Source organism: Phascolarctos cinereus, unplaced genomic scaffold (assembly GCF_003287225.1).
Source record: "Phascolarctos cinereus isolate Bilbo 61053 unplaced genomic scaffold, phaCin_HiC Scaffold_4;HRSCAF=312, whole genome shotgun sequence".
NCBI lineage: Eukaryota > Metazoa > Chordata > Mammalia > Diprotodontia > Phascolarctidae > Phascolarctos > Phascolarctos cinereus.
In genome coordinates this window covers 358778364-358794817 of record NW_027555847.1, presented here as the reverse complement: position 1 = coordinate 358794817, position 16454 = coordinate 358778364, and the positions used below count along the sequence as shown (strand labels likewise).

At 39.3% G+C, this 16454-nt stretch overlaps 1 protein-coding gene and 1 pseudogene across 2 annotated transcripts in view; one reads left to right on the top strand and one right to left on the bottom strand.

The window, feature by feature from the left end:
* ADAMTS12 (ADAM metallopeptidase with thrombospondin type 1 motif 12) overlaps window positions 1-16454 on the bottom strand; it is a 534685-nt gene that overhangs the window by 182820 nt on the left and 335411 nt on the right. For both annotated transcript variants that reach the window (XM_020995368.2, XM_020995376.2), the window contains exon 12: window positions 15721-15890. In XM_020995368.2, the coding sequence (XP_020851027.1) occupies window positions 15721-15890 (170 nt within the window). The remainder of the gene's footprint in view (window positions 1-15720; window positions 15891-16454) is intronic.
* LOC110213680 (large ribosomal subunit protein uL16-like) lies at window positions 12643-15256 on the top strand (annotated as a pseudogene).

Sequence of the window (16454 nt, the reverse complement as noted above, 5' to 3'; positions counted from 1 at the left end):
AATATAGGTTATACATGCACAGTTATAGTAGACATGTGAAAAACTAGCTCTAGTTCCCTTAATCCTATCCTGCCCTCCTATTTATTCTATTCTTTCTTTTGACCCTGTCTCTCTTAAGAAGTATTTGCTTCTGATTACCCCCCTTTCCCAATCTGCCCTCCTCTCTATCATCCCCCTGCTCTCTTGCCCCCTTCTACCTCTATTTTCCTGTAGGGTAAGACAGATTTCCATACCCAATTGAATGTGTATATTATTCCCTCCTTAAGCCAAATCCTATGAGAATAAGATTCACTCATTCCCTCTGCCCTTCCCCTTTTTCCCCTCCACTGTAAGGGACTTTTCTGTTTTTTTTTTGTGAGATAATTTACCCCATTCTACCTCTCCCTTTCTTTTTCTCCTAGTATAATCCTCTCTCATCCCTTAATTTTATTCTCCAGATATGACCCCTTAATCTTCAACTCACCCTGTGCACTCTATCTATCTATCTATCTATCTATCTATCTATCTATCTATCTATCTATCTACATACATACATACATGTAATTTTTTTCCCTCCAACTACCCTAATACTGACAAAGGTCTCATGAGTTATAAATATCATCTTTCCATGCAGGAATGTAAACAGTTCAACCTTAATAAGTCTCTTATGATTTCTCTTTCCTGTTTACCTCTTCATGTTCCACTTGAGTCCTGTATTTGAAAGTCAAATTTTCTATTCAGCTCTGGTCTTTTCATCAAGAATGCTTGAAAGTCCTCTATTTCACTGAATAACCATTTTTTTCCCCTGAAGGATTATATTCAGCTTTGTTGGGTAGGTGATGCTTGGTTGTAATCCTATCTCCTTTGCCCTCCAGAATATTATATTCCATGCGCTGTGGTCCTTTAATGTAGAAGCTGCTAAATCTTGTGTTATCCTGATTGTGTTTCCACAATACTTGAATTGTTTCTTTGTGGCAGCTTATAATATTTTCTCCTTGACCTGGGAACTCTGGAATTTGGCTACAATATTCCTAGGAGTTTTCCTTTGGGGATCTCTTTCAGGAGGAGATCGGTGGATTCTTTCAATTTCTATTTTGCCCTCTGGTTCTAAAATATCAGGGCAGTTTCCCTCAATAATTTCTCGAAAGATAATGCCTAGGCTCTTTTTTTGATCATGGCTTTCAGATAGTCCAATAATTTTTAAGTTCTCTCTCCTAGATCTATTTTCCAGGTCAGTTGTTTTTCCAATGAGATATTTCACATTGTCTTCTATTTTTTCATTCTTTTGGATTTGTTTTACAGTGTCTTAATTTCTCATAAAGTCACTAACTTCCAATTGCTCTATTCTAATTTTTAAGGAAGTATTTTCTTCAGTAATCTTTAGAACTTCCTCTTCTATCTGGCCAATTTTTATTTTTAGGGCATTCTGGAAGTGATAAGGGGGCCAGTGGAGTTTATTGAGTGGGGGAGAGGAAGTGATGTGATCAGATCTGCAGAGGACATTTAGAAGCTTTAAATGAGTTTAGAAGACATGCTGGAACACTGAAGGTAGCAACCACCTCAGTTTTCAAAACTAGAAAAAAGTGATGAATTCTAGAAACAACAGACTCATCAGTTTAGTGTAAATCCCTGGGAAAACTCCAGACCAAGGCTCAAATTAAAATGGGGTCACTAAACCATATAAAAGGCTTTTTGTGGCCATGCACATATTGAATTATTAACACTATGTTTTATTATATTTTTATTTATTTATTATTTTATTTTGTTAAATATTTCCTAATTATATTTTAATCTGGTTGGGGCTTCACTAGAGTGTTGAGTTGCATTTGACAACTCTGCTGTAGATAATTTGGTCACCTTTGACCCCAATGGTATAGAAATTCCCTCTACCAATACAGATTTCAGTCTATCTTTGTTTTCTCATCCTGTGTGATTTTTGTTTGTGCCTTCCCATAAATCCTCCATAGAAGACCTTTCTCTAAATCTTTCAATATTTTGTGACTTACAGGGTAGCCCATGGACTGTCCATATGCTATCCCTTGCATTCTTTATTAGCTGGGCTGTCTCCTTTTCTATTCGTTAGTATCTTTGATTGACTTTTATGCTACTTCTTGCTTTCAAGTCATTGTTGGTAGCTTGATAAAACCCACTTATGTTCACAATACTCCTCTCCATTACTCCTTGGACCACTCAGAATTTTGATTCTTCTGAGATCATGGCATTCCAAGAGTTGTAGCCATATGGTATTGCCTAGAGGATTCTGGGATTTTAAAATGTGGGCTTTGCGGGTAGGAAACAGCCTGGAATCATCAGAAGTACAGCACGTGTCTTCCAAATATTCTTCAACCCACTCACTTCCTCCTTGCAGTCTGGAGGAAGGAAGTTCCTGGTCCATCAGCAGTATCTATCCAACATAGGGATACTATGGTGGGCTACTCAATGGTCTGCATCTCAAAAAGCCTATCATAATTAGAAAATTATTCACTCTAAATCCATTTGATTTTTCCTTGTGGATTATGAGACTGAACTCTCTAGAGCAGCAGGAAATTAGATAATTTCAGCAAAGGGACCCTGAGTGTTCCAGAGCTAAATGCCATCAGCACAATGTCATCTGAAGCAAGGTACATCTTGAGAACCTCACCCTCTATGTAAGGGGTAAGTAATCTTTCATGTGTCATGGATTCTTTAGACAGTCTGATGAAACCTATGTACTCCTGTTTCAAAACATGTTTATAAACAATTGAAGGAAATGCTAAATTTCAGTTGGAAGGTAGTGAAAATAAAGATTTTTTTCATATCTATATCACAGACCCCTTGGTCCATAGACCCCAGGATAAGAATCCTGCTTTAGATCCCTATGCTGGATATCAAGACAGCAATAATACCTTTTTTTAAGCATGTGCCTCCTTGCTTTAGGCCCTGCTTGATACTGATATTCAGAGAATGTTTGTATAAAGGTATCTCTTGTAATCACATGTACAAGAAATCCTGCATGATCCCAGGATATGGATGGGAGATACCTTGTTGGGAAAGAGCCTTTAAGGGTACATTTTGCTGTAAATACTTTTGTCAATAAGCAATAAATGAAAGAACTAGGATCAATAAGCAGGAATTAAAAGAAGGTAGATTTTTCATTGGATTTGGAGAGAGGAGATATCTCATTATTTAGTCTACTGTCCCCAACACACACACACACACACACACACACACACACACACACACACACACACATACCATATTTACAGATGGGAAAGGAAGGTAGAGAGAAATTAAGTCTCTTGCCCAAGGTCATATAGCTAGTAACAGATCTAGGATTCAAATCCAGGATTCTTGCTTCAAATCTACTGTCCTCTCTTTCACACCACATTATGGCTCAAAATAAAAAACACCATTTAAACAAACAGAACTATTGAAACAGAATGGATTATGAAGTAGTGAGTGCCCTGCCATTGCAAGTGTTCAAACAGGAGTTGGAGGGCTGCCTGTCATGGAGATCCCTCCATTGGGTAGAAAGCTGGCTCTTCAAGGAGCCTTCCAATTCTAAAATTCTGATTTTCCTGAAGTTCCCCTTGTCTGATTAGGTCTATCAAAGAAAGCTATTTGATAATAGAATGATCATAACACACCAAAGGTTACATTCTCAGTTGAGTTGATGGCATAACCATTCAATCACTTCTGACAACACTCTTAAGAAGTAAACAACAGAAGAGAAAGGTAAATCAGATACAATATAAGGTCAGAGTGTAATAAAAGTGTTTCTAGAAGAGGAGGATGTTCTTCCTTGTATTTCAGTTTTGACAATGGATTTCAAACAGCTTTAATTTGGACAAAGATATTTGAAGGGTTTCTACTTCTTAAAATTTGCATGTAGGGTACTGCTTAGGTGATTATGATGTGACCCTCACATTTCTATTGCTTTTAAGATTACGTAGAGCATGCAAGGTATGGAGGAGGGAGGAAGGAAGGAAGGAAGGAAGGAAGGAAGGAAGGAAGGAAGGAAGGAAGGAAACATTCATTAAGCATTTGCTGCAATATGCTCTGTTAGGCACTTTACAAATATCACCTTTGATCCTCACCATAACTCTGAGGGGTAGGTGCTATTATTATTCCTATGTTACAGATAAGGAAACTAAAGCAGAGGTTAAGTGACTTGTCCAGGGTCACATGGCTAGGAAGTGTCTGAGGCTGAATTTGAACTCTTTCTGACTCTTGGTCCAGTGCTCTATTCGCTACAGCACCTAGATGTCTTGGAAATGCAAGAATTACAATTACAAGGATGAGGGAGGCTAAGATTTATTCAGGATCACAAAGGTAGGCAATGTAGGGTAGGACTTAAACTCAGATTGTCTGACTTCTGGTCAAATGAAATAATATTTATAAAAGTCTTTAGTATAATGCCTGACATTTAGTAGGTTCTTAACAAATGCTTGTTCTCTCCCTGGTTTATGGCTCTTTTCAACATACTGTGCTAGTCAGGCATTTTCTTGAATCCTGGTAAATGAAAGGTTTCAAAAACAAGACTACAATTTACTTTTTAAACATTTGTGATCATGTAAGGAAATGGGCTGGGCCACGTCTATTACATTGGATCATTCATTTCATCTCTGAGGAACCTCATTTTCCTCATATGTAAAAGAACAAAGGTTGGACTGGACAGAAGACAATTCTAAACTGTTTTTGGTACATGCCTGCCAGAAACAAATTTTTATTAATTTAGATTAAATTAAACATTTCTGTTTAGAGAAAGTCAAAAAGACAGGCAGAATTACCTCATACCTTTGAAAATCTCTCTAATAATGCCATTTTGCAGTAAATAAAATAGCAACATTTCCTAGTCAGGAGTAAGCATTTGGTTAACATTCTCAGGACAATAGAACATTAAAATGTTGGCATACCAGAAAAATTAATTTTCCTAAACTATAGGTGTCAAACATCTGGCATCGGGGAGTGGGGCTGAAACAGGATCAAATGTACCTGAGAAATGTTTAACAAAACAAAAAAAATTACAAATCCAACACAAGAGAGATAATGCTAATTTGTGATTTTCTAAGTCAATGTATGCTAGAGCAGGGATCAGATTCTATTTGAGCTTGACACTACAGTTCTAAATCATTCAATCCCTATTTTGCCACTTTTTTCTGAGGCTGAGATTCTTAAATTATGGTAGGGGTAGACCCCTATAGAAGTCCTGTGAAGCCTATGGATCTTTGATAATGGACCAGTTATGCTGGAAGAGCATCTATAAGTAGGAAGACTGGGATGATGTGCAATCTAGCAGTAGGTTGAATAACCACAGTAATTTTCAAGTAATGGATGAACTTAAGTGGCATTTTGATATATCTCTAACAACTGTAATGTGATATGAAAATATCTATTATTTCTGTTGGAGAAAAGATCACGGATATTGCTAATACTACTGTAATTTGGTGCCAACATTCATAATGGAAGGAAATTCTAAATTTCCATTAGTGTTGAGTAAATTTGCAATTCATTTCCCATTCAGGTCCACAATCCCCCTGGACCCCAGGTTGAGATGCCCTGGTCTAAAGAAGTCTCCTTTTTACCTAGTCAAAGATGGACTCAACACATAGTTCCATTAATAAGTAGTCAAATTCTTCTATTCATCACTGGAATCCTGTCAAGGCATGGAGACAGAAGGTACTGATCTTAAGTGGATTGATCATGGGCCCCCATCTAGTCAAAGTTCTAATTCTATCAGTTAAGAACACTGAGTTTCCTCTTTGAACCTTTACCCAGTTTCCTCAAGAAAAGTAGTTAGACTTTTGATAAGGAGGACAAAGGATTTAGTGTAGGGACTCAGTTTAGAATTTGTTAGTTTAAAACAATTAAGATTTTCTTGTCCAGGTATGGGACCAACGACCTCAGACTAGAGTAATCCCCTAATATTATTTTGTAATAGTAAGCCAAAAGAGGGAACAGGGGAGACCTCAATATGTTCCCACAACTGAGTGCTCTCTGAAGTCCAATCCATTACGGTGATCTTATATCCTCCAAAGGTGTAGGATTCTTAAAATACAGATGCTTTGTGAAAGGTAGGGATTCCTGAGGTCCCCAAACACTTCTCCCAAAAGGAATCATTCCTTCTCCAGAAAGACCCAGTACTACTACCATTTTCTCTACCATCCTATTTCACAGGGGCAATTCTTGATAGTCTATCAGGAGAAGACTATAACCTCATTGCACTGCCTCTAAATTTAATCTTTCTTGGAAAGGTCAGTGACAACAAGCACCAGCAGGCCTGAATGGTAAGCAGCAGATGAGAAAGCCATTTGCCTAAATGATGGCAAATGAGGTGCATTATTAAAGGGAAAAAAAGCATTTTTATGGAGAGGAAAATTCCAGGAAACTCATAGCACCCAGTACAGATACCAGTCATTTCCTAAAAGAGGATGAAGGAGAGAACAAATTTCATTCACCAAGAGCTAATAAGGTTTGCTTCTCCTTCAATGACCAGTCAAGAGATCAAAGGAGCACTCATAAACAGTCACTTATCCAGAGACATTAACGTTTTGACTCAATAAATAGTATAGTCTGCCAATGGCTATGTGACCTAAGTCAATTCACTTCAGTGTTCTGAGATTCACTTTGCCCCTCTGCAAAATGAGAGTATTAGACTGGATGGTCTCATCCAACCTCATCTAGAATTATGATCCTGTGATCTCATTTATTTTAGTCCCTGGGAAGAAGCTTCTAGGGGAAAGCTATAGTAGTGAAAAACCAGAATGAGCTAGTCAATTCAGGGAAATGTGTTTTAAACCCATCATGTTTTTCATTTTCTCTGTAGGTAACCAGCATGGGAAAGCAGGTTGTAAGGAGATGGGAGGGGAAAATGAATTGTGCTAATAAAAGTCATACACACACAGTAGATACTTAGGTGAGCTAAGAAGCCAACAGTGGCCAAAGTATGGAATCACAGAATCTCAGTATTAGAAAGGGCCCTAGAGAACATTTAGTGTATTCAGGACATTCATTTTGTAAACGAGGTCCATAGAGACAAAGTGACTTGCCCTAGATCACACAGTGATTCAGTGAAATATGAGAAGCATAGATAGAGTCTCGCAGGTAGTGGAGGGTGGCTGAGTACAAGCACAGAGTGGGTTGACAATGTAATGTTTAGCTTAATTCCCTCATATTTGAATACGGTTTCAGTCCTAACAGGTACAAAAAGCTCAAAGCAAAGAAAGAGGGATAATGCAGCCTGTCCTTCATCTAAAAAGAAAAGTATTTTTCCTATTTCTAATTTAATCAAAAGAATTATGTGAATCATAGGATCACAGAATTTCAGAATTGAACATGACCTCATCTGCCATTTAATCCAACCCATACCCAAAAAAGAGTTTCAATAGCACATGCACCATGTAAGGCTTTAATACCTTTAATAGGGATGTTTTTCAGTCCAATACTTCTTTGTCTTACTTCTATTTATGGATTTAAATGCATAAATCCTAACCCCATATCTTCTTTAAATGCCTCTATTTTTGTTAAGGGTACTACCTTTGGCCTAATTAAAGAGGCTCATAATTGTGAAGTCATCCTCATCATTTCATTCTTTCTCATCCTGACTCAAACACCAAATCAGTTGCAAAGTCTTATCAATTCTATAATTACAATAATTCTTTTATCCATCTTCTGCTCTCCACTCATGAAGCCACTACCCTAGCTCAGTTCTCACCACCTCTTAGCTGGACTATTGAGATAGCTTCCTAGTTTGTTTCCTTTCTTCCATTTTCTTCAGTCATTTTCTACACTGCAGTCAAAATCATCTTCCTAAAGTAGTGGCCTGACCAAATCACTTCCCTGATGAAAAATTATCAGTGACTTCCTAATATCTATAAGGGTGAGTATAAACTCTTTACTTAGCAATTTGAAGTCCTGTAAAATTTGGCTTCAATTTGCCCCCTTTCATCATTGACAAGGTTACCAAACTTCTTGATTAGAGAAACACTGTAGTCATACTTTACCTAGATTTTATTAAAGACTCTGGCAAAGTATTTCCTAATATCCTTGTAGAAAAGGTGGAGAGATGCAGGCTAGATGAAAATGCATTTAGATGGATTTAAAACTGGTTGAATGGTCTGGCTAAAAAAGCAGTAACTAATGACTCCGTATCAATTTGCAAGCAGCGTGGTATAGACAAGAGACAATGAGTATTTATTAAGTGCTCCCATGTTCCAGATACTGTGCAAAGTGCTGGGTTCTAGAGTCAAGGAGAAGAATGAAGAGGTGGATGAAGGTTGGCCCTTCATTCAGTCAAAATAGAGGCCTTAAGAGGGACTCATCAATGGCAGAAGGCCAGCCTGGAGAAGGGGTGTTCCTGGGTGAGATAGTAGCAAAGTCTAGAAAGTCATAGTCTGGTGAATGGAAAAGTTGGCTTTGAAGTTAGAGGATTAGGTTCAAGTCTTACCTATTTGACATAGGTTGGCTGTGTGATTCCTGACAAGTCACTTAATCTTTCAGTTCTTTAGTCTAACCTCACTATAATCTCTCTAACATAATAAATAGCAGATAAATCCACCAATACCAACCTGCATTGGTAGGAGGAGTTTCCTTATTCAGGAGTTCCCTACAGAAATGAAATAATCAATCCAATCCCTATCCCCAACCCTATCCTAACAATTTGGAAGGAGGTCTCCAACAAAGTAGGGGCAGCTAGATAGTGCAGTATATGGACACCGGATCTGGAGTTAGGAATATCTCAGTTCAAATTCAACATCAGACACTTAGTGCTGTGTGATCCTGGGCAGGTCACTAACCATGTTTGCCTCGGTTTTCTTATCTGCAAAAAAAGAAAAAGCTGGAGAAGGAAATGGGAAACCATTCCAGAATCTCTGCCAAGAAAACCCGAATGGAGTCAGAAGAGTCAAACACGACTGAAAGGTGAATGAACAACAACGCCAACAAAGTGCCTCAGAGATCTATTTCTGACTCAATGTTGTATTTTGGCCCAATGCTATTTAACATATTTATTAGTTTCTCAGATAAAGAGAGACAGCATTCTTATCAAATTTACAAATGACATAAAACCAAGAGATAGCTAGCACAGTGGATGAGAGAATTAGGATCCCAAAATATCCTGACAGGCTGAAAAATTGTACTGAATCTAAAACATGAAATCTGCTAAGGAATCATCTAAAGTCTTACATTTGTGAAAAAAAACTGTCTTGTAAGTACAAGGTGGGAAGAGCTGGCTAGACAGCAGTCTGTAAAAGATCTGGGGGCTGTTAGTGGACTGAAGGATCCTGGGTGTTAGTAGTGTGATATGAAAGTCAAAAGAACTAAGGAGATCTTAGGCTGTATTAAATTAAGAGAGGCAGGTTTTCCCAAAATGGAGGAAGTGATCAGACCACATCTGCAATATTGAGTTTGGGGCATCATATGTCAGAATTAGTTATATTGAATGAATGAATGAAAGAAAAACACATTTATTAAGTCTTGTTAATTTATTATTATTATTGTTATTAATGTACAAAAGCATATAACAAACACTTAGGGAATGGTGAAGAACTTCAAGATAATGTCCTACAGGGATAAATTGAAGGAATTGGGAATGTTTATTTTGGAGAAGAAAAGACTTAGATGGGATATAAGAGCTTTCTAGTGGTATTTGAAGGGTTGTCTTACAGAAGAGGAAGTGGACTTGTTCTGCCTAGCCTGAGTTCAGAAGTAGGAGGACTCAGGTAGAAGTTGAAAAGAGGTAAACTGAGGTTTGACGTCAGGAAAATGTTACTAACAATAAGAATTACCCCAAAGTCAAATGGACTGCCTCTAGAGGGAGTGGGCTCCTCTTCACTAGAAGTCCTGAAGTAAAGGCTGGATGGCCACATATCAAATGTGTTGTAACAGGCATTCTTCTTCAGGCATGGGTTATACAAGTGTTGTCTGTGGTCCTGTCCATCGGTGGAATTCTGTGATTCTGTGATAACCTTTGTGGTCATTTTGCACCTTAACTCCATTTTACATACTCCATGTCCTAGCTCAGGGGTGGGGAACCTGCGGCCTCGAGGCCACTCGTAGCCTTCTAGGTCCTTGGGTGAGGCCTTTTGACCGAGTCCAGGTTTTACAGAACAAATCCTTTTATTTCCCTAAATGAAAGGGATTTGTTCTGTCAAGTATAGATTTAGTCAAAGTGTTGCACTTGAGGATCTAGAGGATCACTTGAGGCCACAGATTCCCCACCCCTGTCCTAGCCAAAGTAGACTGCTAATTACTCTCTGTACTCATCATCCTATCTCTTGCTTCACTGCACTAGCCCAAAGCACCCCTCGGCTTACAATGCACTCCTTCTTTGACCCCTCTTTTCTGAATCCTTATCTTCCTTCTAAGTTCAGCGCAGGCACTGCCATGATGCCTTCCTGATTGCTCCAATGGTTAATGTTTTCTCCCTCCACAAATTACTTTATTGAATTGTTGCATTCCTTATTTGTTTACATGGCATGTGCTCTTCACTCCAGCTCCTAAGGGAAGATAAGCTTCTAGAAGATTTTCTTCTCATTTTTGCCTAATATTCCCAGTATCTGGCATCAGTGCCTTCCACTGTGTGAAGTGCATAAGGAAATGTCTCATGGAGTCGAATTATTAAACTGAAAAATATTTTAAAACTCATTATTTTATTGAACTTCATGATAACCTCTTATGGGATAAGCAGGACAAAAGTTATTTACTCCATTTCATAGATGAGGAAACTGGAGTCCAGAGAGACTATGTCACCAGTTTAGAGTTTCATGGTAATTTAAAGGCAGATCCAGGACTAGAACCTAGATCTTCTGACTCCTAGGATGCCTTTCCCTACCCTTTCCCTCTTCACCTAATCTACAACATTATTATCAAAATCACCCACATTAGACCATGAAGATATAAGCATAGCCACAATAGGTCAGACCTAGGAGCCATGAAGCCCACTGGTCTGTCTTGAACACCAGCACCAAGGGATGTGTTGTGGAAAGGTAGGTTTAATCTCCATAATGTTAATTTAAGAATTAGGGTTTTCTCCCCAAATATCCATGATTCCCATACTATAAACCTCAATCACACGCGCACACACACACACACACACACAATGCATGTATATGTGTGTATAACATATTCTTGAATCCTTATCATATACCCATCAAAAATAAAAGCAAAGTAGATAAAAATACCAAGTGTCTAGATTATGACATGCAATTGGATGAAGGGGCCTACCAAATTATTCCATCAATGTGCATATTTTTGTCAGGAAATGCAGATGGACAATGTGCTATGCCCAGAACTGAGTAGGAGCAGGATGTTGGGTTAGGTTACACTTAGGAAACTTCGGTGTTTTTAATGAACCCAAACTGCCTGTTACCTCAAAAACCCATCTGGTTAATGCCATTAAGTTCCCAGTGATGCTACATGGCTATTAATTATAGAATACCCCAATTTAGAAGAAAGTGTTATTGATACTTTATCACATTAACGCAATTACTATTATGTCATTAGCAGAAGAGGCAGAGTGGCATAGTAGAGAATTCTGGCTCCAAGACCTACTCTCTGTGTGACTTAAGCTCTCTATTTCAGTTTTCTCATTGGCAAAATGATTATAGGATAGTAAATAGAGGGATAGCTATGGAGTGAGGAAGAATCTTATTGAGGTACCACTTTTCACACATTTTGAATGCATGACTACAACCTGCCTCAGTGCTAAGGGCAACTTCTGTGTGTGTGTGTGGGGGGGGACTTTGTAAGGCTGTAAGTTATGGACCAGTTGCCAATCTGCACTAAAGTTGGGACTTTCAACACCAGAATATTCCCCATGCTGGGAAAATCACAGATCCATATCCCTGCTTCCTTCTACCCCCCGCCTCCAATTTTACATGCATATATTTCATCTGATACCAGTGAATTCACCAATCCAATTCCTATGTGTAAAATACTTTGTACACCTGAAAAGCACTTTAGAAATGTCAACTATTCTTATTTCTGTGGGTGTCACGAGGCACTTTTTTCACAGCAACCCATGTAGCTTTTGTTGCTGAGTTGTTTCAGTCATGTATGACTCACCATGACCCTATATGAGGTTTTCTTGACAAAGATACTGGAGTGGCTTGCCTTTTCCTTCTCCAGTTCATTTTGCAGATGAGGAAACTGAGGCAAACAAGGTTAAGTGACTTGCCCAGGGCCACACAACTAGTGTCTGAGGGGGGATTTGAACTCAGGTAGGTCTGATTCCAGGGATAGCACTCTATCCACTGTAGCTCCTAGCTGTCCCCTATGTAGCTAGTAGCATGAATATCATTATCAACTCCATTTTTAGATGACCAAAATTGAGGATCAAAGAGGTTAACAAATTAATCCATGGTCATAGAACTTACAAATGTTAGAGTCAGGATTTGAACCCAGGTCTTTCTCTTGACTCTGAGATTCATACTCCTACTACAACATACTGCCAGACAACTGAATTAAACATCTTCACTAAGGTAAAGGGGACAACTAGGTGGTGCAGTGCCAGGCCTGAAGTCAGGAAGACTCATCTTCCTGAGTTCAAATCTGGCCTCAGACACTTACTAGCTGTGTGACCCTGGGCAAGCACTTCATCCTGTTTGCCTCAGTTTCCTCATCTGTAAAATGATCTAGAGAAGGAAATTGCAAACCACTCCATTATCCTTGCCAAGAAAACCCTAGATGGGGTCACAAAGTGTTGGATACAACCGAAAAACAGCAAAGACAACAAAGGGTAAAGAAGTGGATATTCCTGCTCTGAGGAGGGTAGCATCAGCAGCATCTCTGAAAATAAAAGACAGAACATTAAGGAGCACTCTTTGGTGGCTCCTTAAGTGAGGCCCTCAGCACTGCAAGGGAAGAGTTTCACACTGGCACAACCATGTCCATCATCAATGACTCACCACAAGCCTGTCGGGCAGTGTCCATGTTAGTTTTTGTTATATTGGGTTCTCAAGTGTTTAGACTGCATGTGTTTCCCAGGATTCAGACACATACTTCAAAGAGATACATGGGATTTTTAACCAAAAGCATGAATGGATGCTTCTTTGTCAGAGAGGCAGATGTTGTCCTTGACAGCTATGTAACTATTTATCTATTTTGGATCAAAAGTCAGTGGAAAGGATCACATTAATGACTGGCATTTCTATAGACTGCACCATAGTTTTCCAAGTACCTTGCTTACCACTAGCCTGAGAAGTAGAAGTGTAGGCATTATTGTTAGCATTTTATATATGAGGAAACAGAGGGATGGAATAATTAAATAAATGACTTGGCTGAGTTCACCCAGATAAGTTGCAAAGCCAGTATTTGAATGAAGGTCTTTACAGCCAAAATCCAGTGATCTTCTCACTATACCACAGCCACTCCAAATGCCATATCACTCATCTCATAGTCCAGGCAAGTAATTTTTATATTTTGTTAGTAAGTAAAACTTTTATTTCATATCTTCCCAAGTGCATTTTCAGTAATTATAAAGCCAGGTACAAGGGATTGACAAGGACCTTGAAAAATCATCATTTTCAGTGGCAGTTAGGTGGCCCAGTGGATAGAGCACTGGACCTGGAGTCAGAGGACCTGAGTTCAAATCTGACCTCAGACTGGACACTCGACACTTAGTAACTGTGTGACCCTGGACAAGTCACTTAACCCCAATTGTCTCACCAAAAAATAAAATTAAATTAAATCATCTATTTCACCCCAATACTTTCAGTACGGACAAATGGAACTCTTTCCTAATTGGTGTCTAACTCATTCCAATATCAGCAGTTCCCATGGAAGGGAACTTGCTTCTTATGGCTTTTTATAGGCTTATAGGCTTATATGCTTTTTTTATAATTTGATTCTTGGACTATTGTCCTTACACGTGGAGGACTCCTGTTCATTACTGTGATCAAAGGAGAGCAGCACTTCTCTTTGGCCCATTATTCCTGGACACAGAACTGCTGAGGCTGAGGCTGAGGCTCCCTATCTCTATCTCAATTACACAATGCCGATCCATATAGAATGTGCTTTATAATCAAACATTACCTGGGTTTACTACTTTTATCTTTGGTTTTGGTTATTTCCTCTACTGCTCCAATCCCACATATAGCATGTTCAATTACAATTCTGTGATTCTGGTTGAGTTGTTTTCTTTCTTCCCTCTGCTGATTCAAATCTCACCCCCTCTTTGAGGCCCATTATCAGTCTGATCTTCTCCAAGAAGCCTTTTCTGAATATTTTAGGCCATACTCATCTCCTTCTACAAATCTATTTTTTTGTACATATAACTAATACCACTGATTAATTGATTATTGTCATTGTTTGTCCCTTGTTCTCAAAGAGGACCACGACATCAGGGAGGCGATGGCATGACATGCAAGTGAATTGGATTTAAGTGAGGCAGGACTCTGCAAAGTCACCAGCCTCACTCTGTCCTCTGGAGCCATCTGGGTCCAGTGGCAACATATGGATCAGGACGACTGGAGACAGCCCTTGAGATGAATTAGCAAACATCTATTGTGTGCTTAAGCCTTTGTTCTCCCACTATTCACATGTGTTGTAAAAGTTCCATGAGTTCCTTCTCTGGGTAAAGACATAACATTTGATTATGTTGGTGCCATAGGCCATCATCCTGCCCATTGCTGTAGGTATTGCAAGTATAATTACTATATGGGTATAAGCTGTACCCAAAGTTCCATTTCTGTAGGAAGTTCCCAAAGCCAATCAATATCTTGGCAAAAGGAAAGCAAAAGTGGATGAATTCTCATTTTGTGTACATATTTTTATGAGATGAATGTGAACAGCAGGGCTCAGAAGCCCTGGATGCCACTCAGATCTGTTCCAACAAGTACAAAGTGAAGAGTGATGGTAAAGATGGCTTTCATTTCTGTGTGCAACTGCATCCCTTTCATGTCAGCCACACCAACAAGATATTTTTCAGCCCCTGTGCAGGGGCTGATAGGCTCCTAACTAGCAGTCAGGTATGGGGAAAGAGCCTTTGGAAAGCTTCAGGGCACCATAGCCCAAATGTGCATTAGCCAGCTCATCATGTCCATCTGAACCAAGGTCCAGAATAAAGAGTATGCAATTGGGGCTCTGCAGAAGGTCAAGTTCAAATTCCCTGGCCACCAGAAGATTCACATCTCCAAGAAGTGAGCTCTCACCAAGTTCAATGATGATGAGTTTAAGTACGTGACAGCTGAGAAGTTCAGCATTCCTGATGGCTGTAGGATTAAGTATATCACCAATAATGGCCTCTTGGATAACTAGTGGGCATTCCACTCACGAGGAATGTTATTTGTGAAATCAACCCTTTGCAGGCACAAATAAAAACTATTCATATATGTGTATACATGTAACTATGTGTGTCTATATATGTATATATGGAAAGAAAGAGGGGGAGAGAGAGGGAAGAGGGAGAGGAGAGAGGAGAGAGAGGAGAGAGAGGGGAGAGAGAGACAGACAGATAGACAGACAGATATACCCCTCTTCAAGGGGCAGGGACTGTATATTATATGTCCATTGTAACTTCTTTACAGTATGCCTCCCTGAACACTGAATGTACGACACCTGGTAAGTGCTTACTGATTGATTTACCCATGTCAAGGTTGCCTGCTTCAGCTTATAAATTCCCAGAGGACTGGATTCATAACCATACTTTTCTCTGTTTAATGCACCTAGCTCAGGTGCCATAGGCAATCTGACAATGAAATCTGTCTTGGGGATTGATGGCAGAGGCCCAGGAACTGGGATATGTTAACTTTCATCATGTCTTACCTGAGTTAAAAACTGGAAACCAATGGTAGAACTCATTTTTGTAGGGCACTGTGTCAAATTCACTGCACTGCATCTGCCGAAAAGTTGGCACATCCACGCGGCAGGGGTGGATGTTGCACAGGCGGTGGCGCTTTCTTTCTCCAGTGCAATACTTCCCTCCAAACTTGGGTCTGCCAATGAAACAGAGTGCTTTCAAAATTTCCCCAAAGACCACTTTTTCTATAAAAAGCATTCTCTGGAATTCCTTACTATGAAATCGCTACCAAACTCACTTTCCTTTCTACCTTAAAAAGTCACTTCTTTAAGGAGGTCTTCTTAACTCCATAAATTATCACATGGTCCATTCTCCCTAGCTTGTTTTCAGTACTTCAGTACACAGTAGTATATAGTAACACAGAGACAATGTGGAATAAAGGGACTGCCTGGGTGTTAAGGAAACCTGAGCCTTAGCGCTGCCTCTGATACACTAGCTACGTGCCCCAGGGCAAGCGCTGGATTGCTCAGTGCCCCCAGACAACTCTGACTTTAAAAGTTGCCCATCTGCTTTGGCAGAAGAAGTTTCTACTGCCAATATTAGTAAAGGGAATATATTTATATCCACATTCATATCACTTACATCTAAGTCCATATCAATAGAATCTATATCTATACCCATCTATATTTCCATCTCTCTGTCTCTATCATCCATATCCATATCATCATCCATATCTATCTCATTGGTGTAAGATATTCCC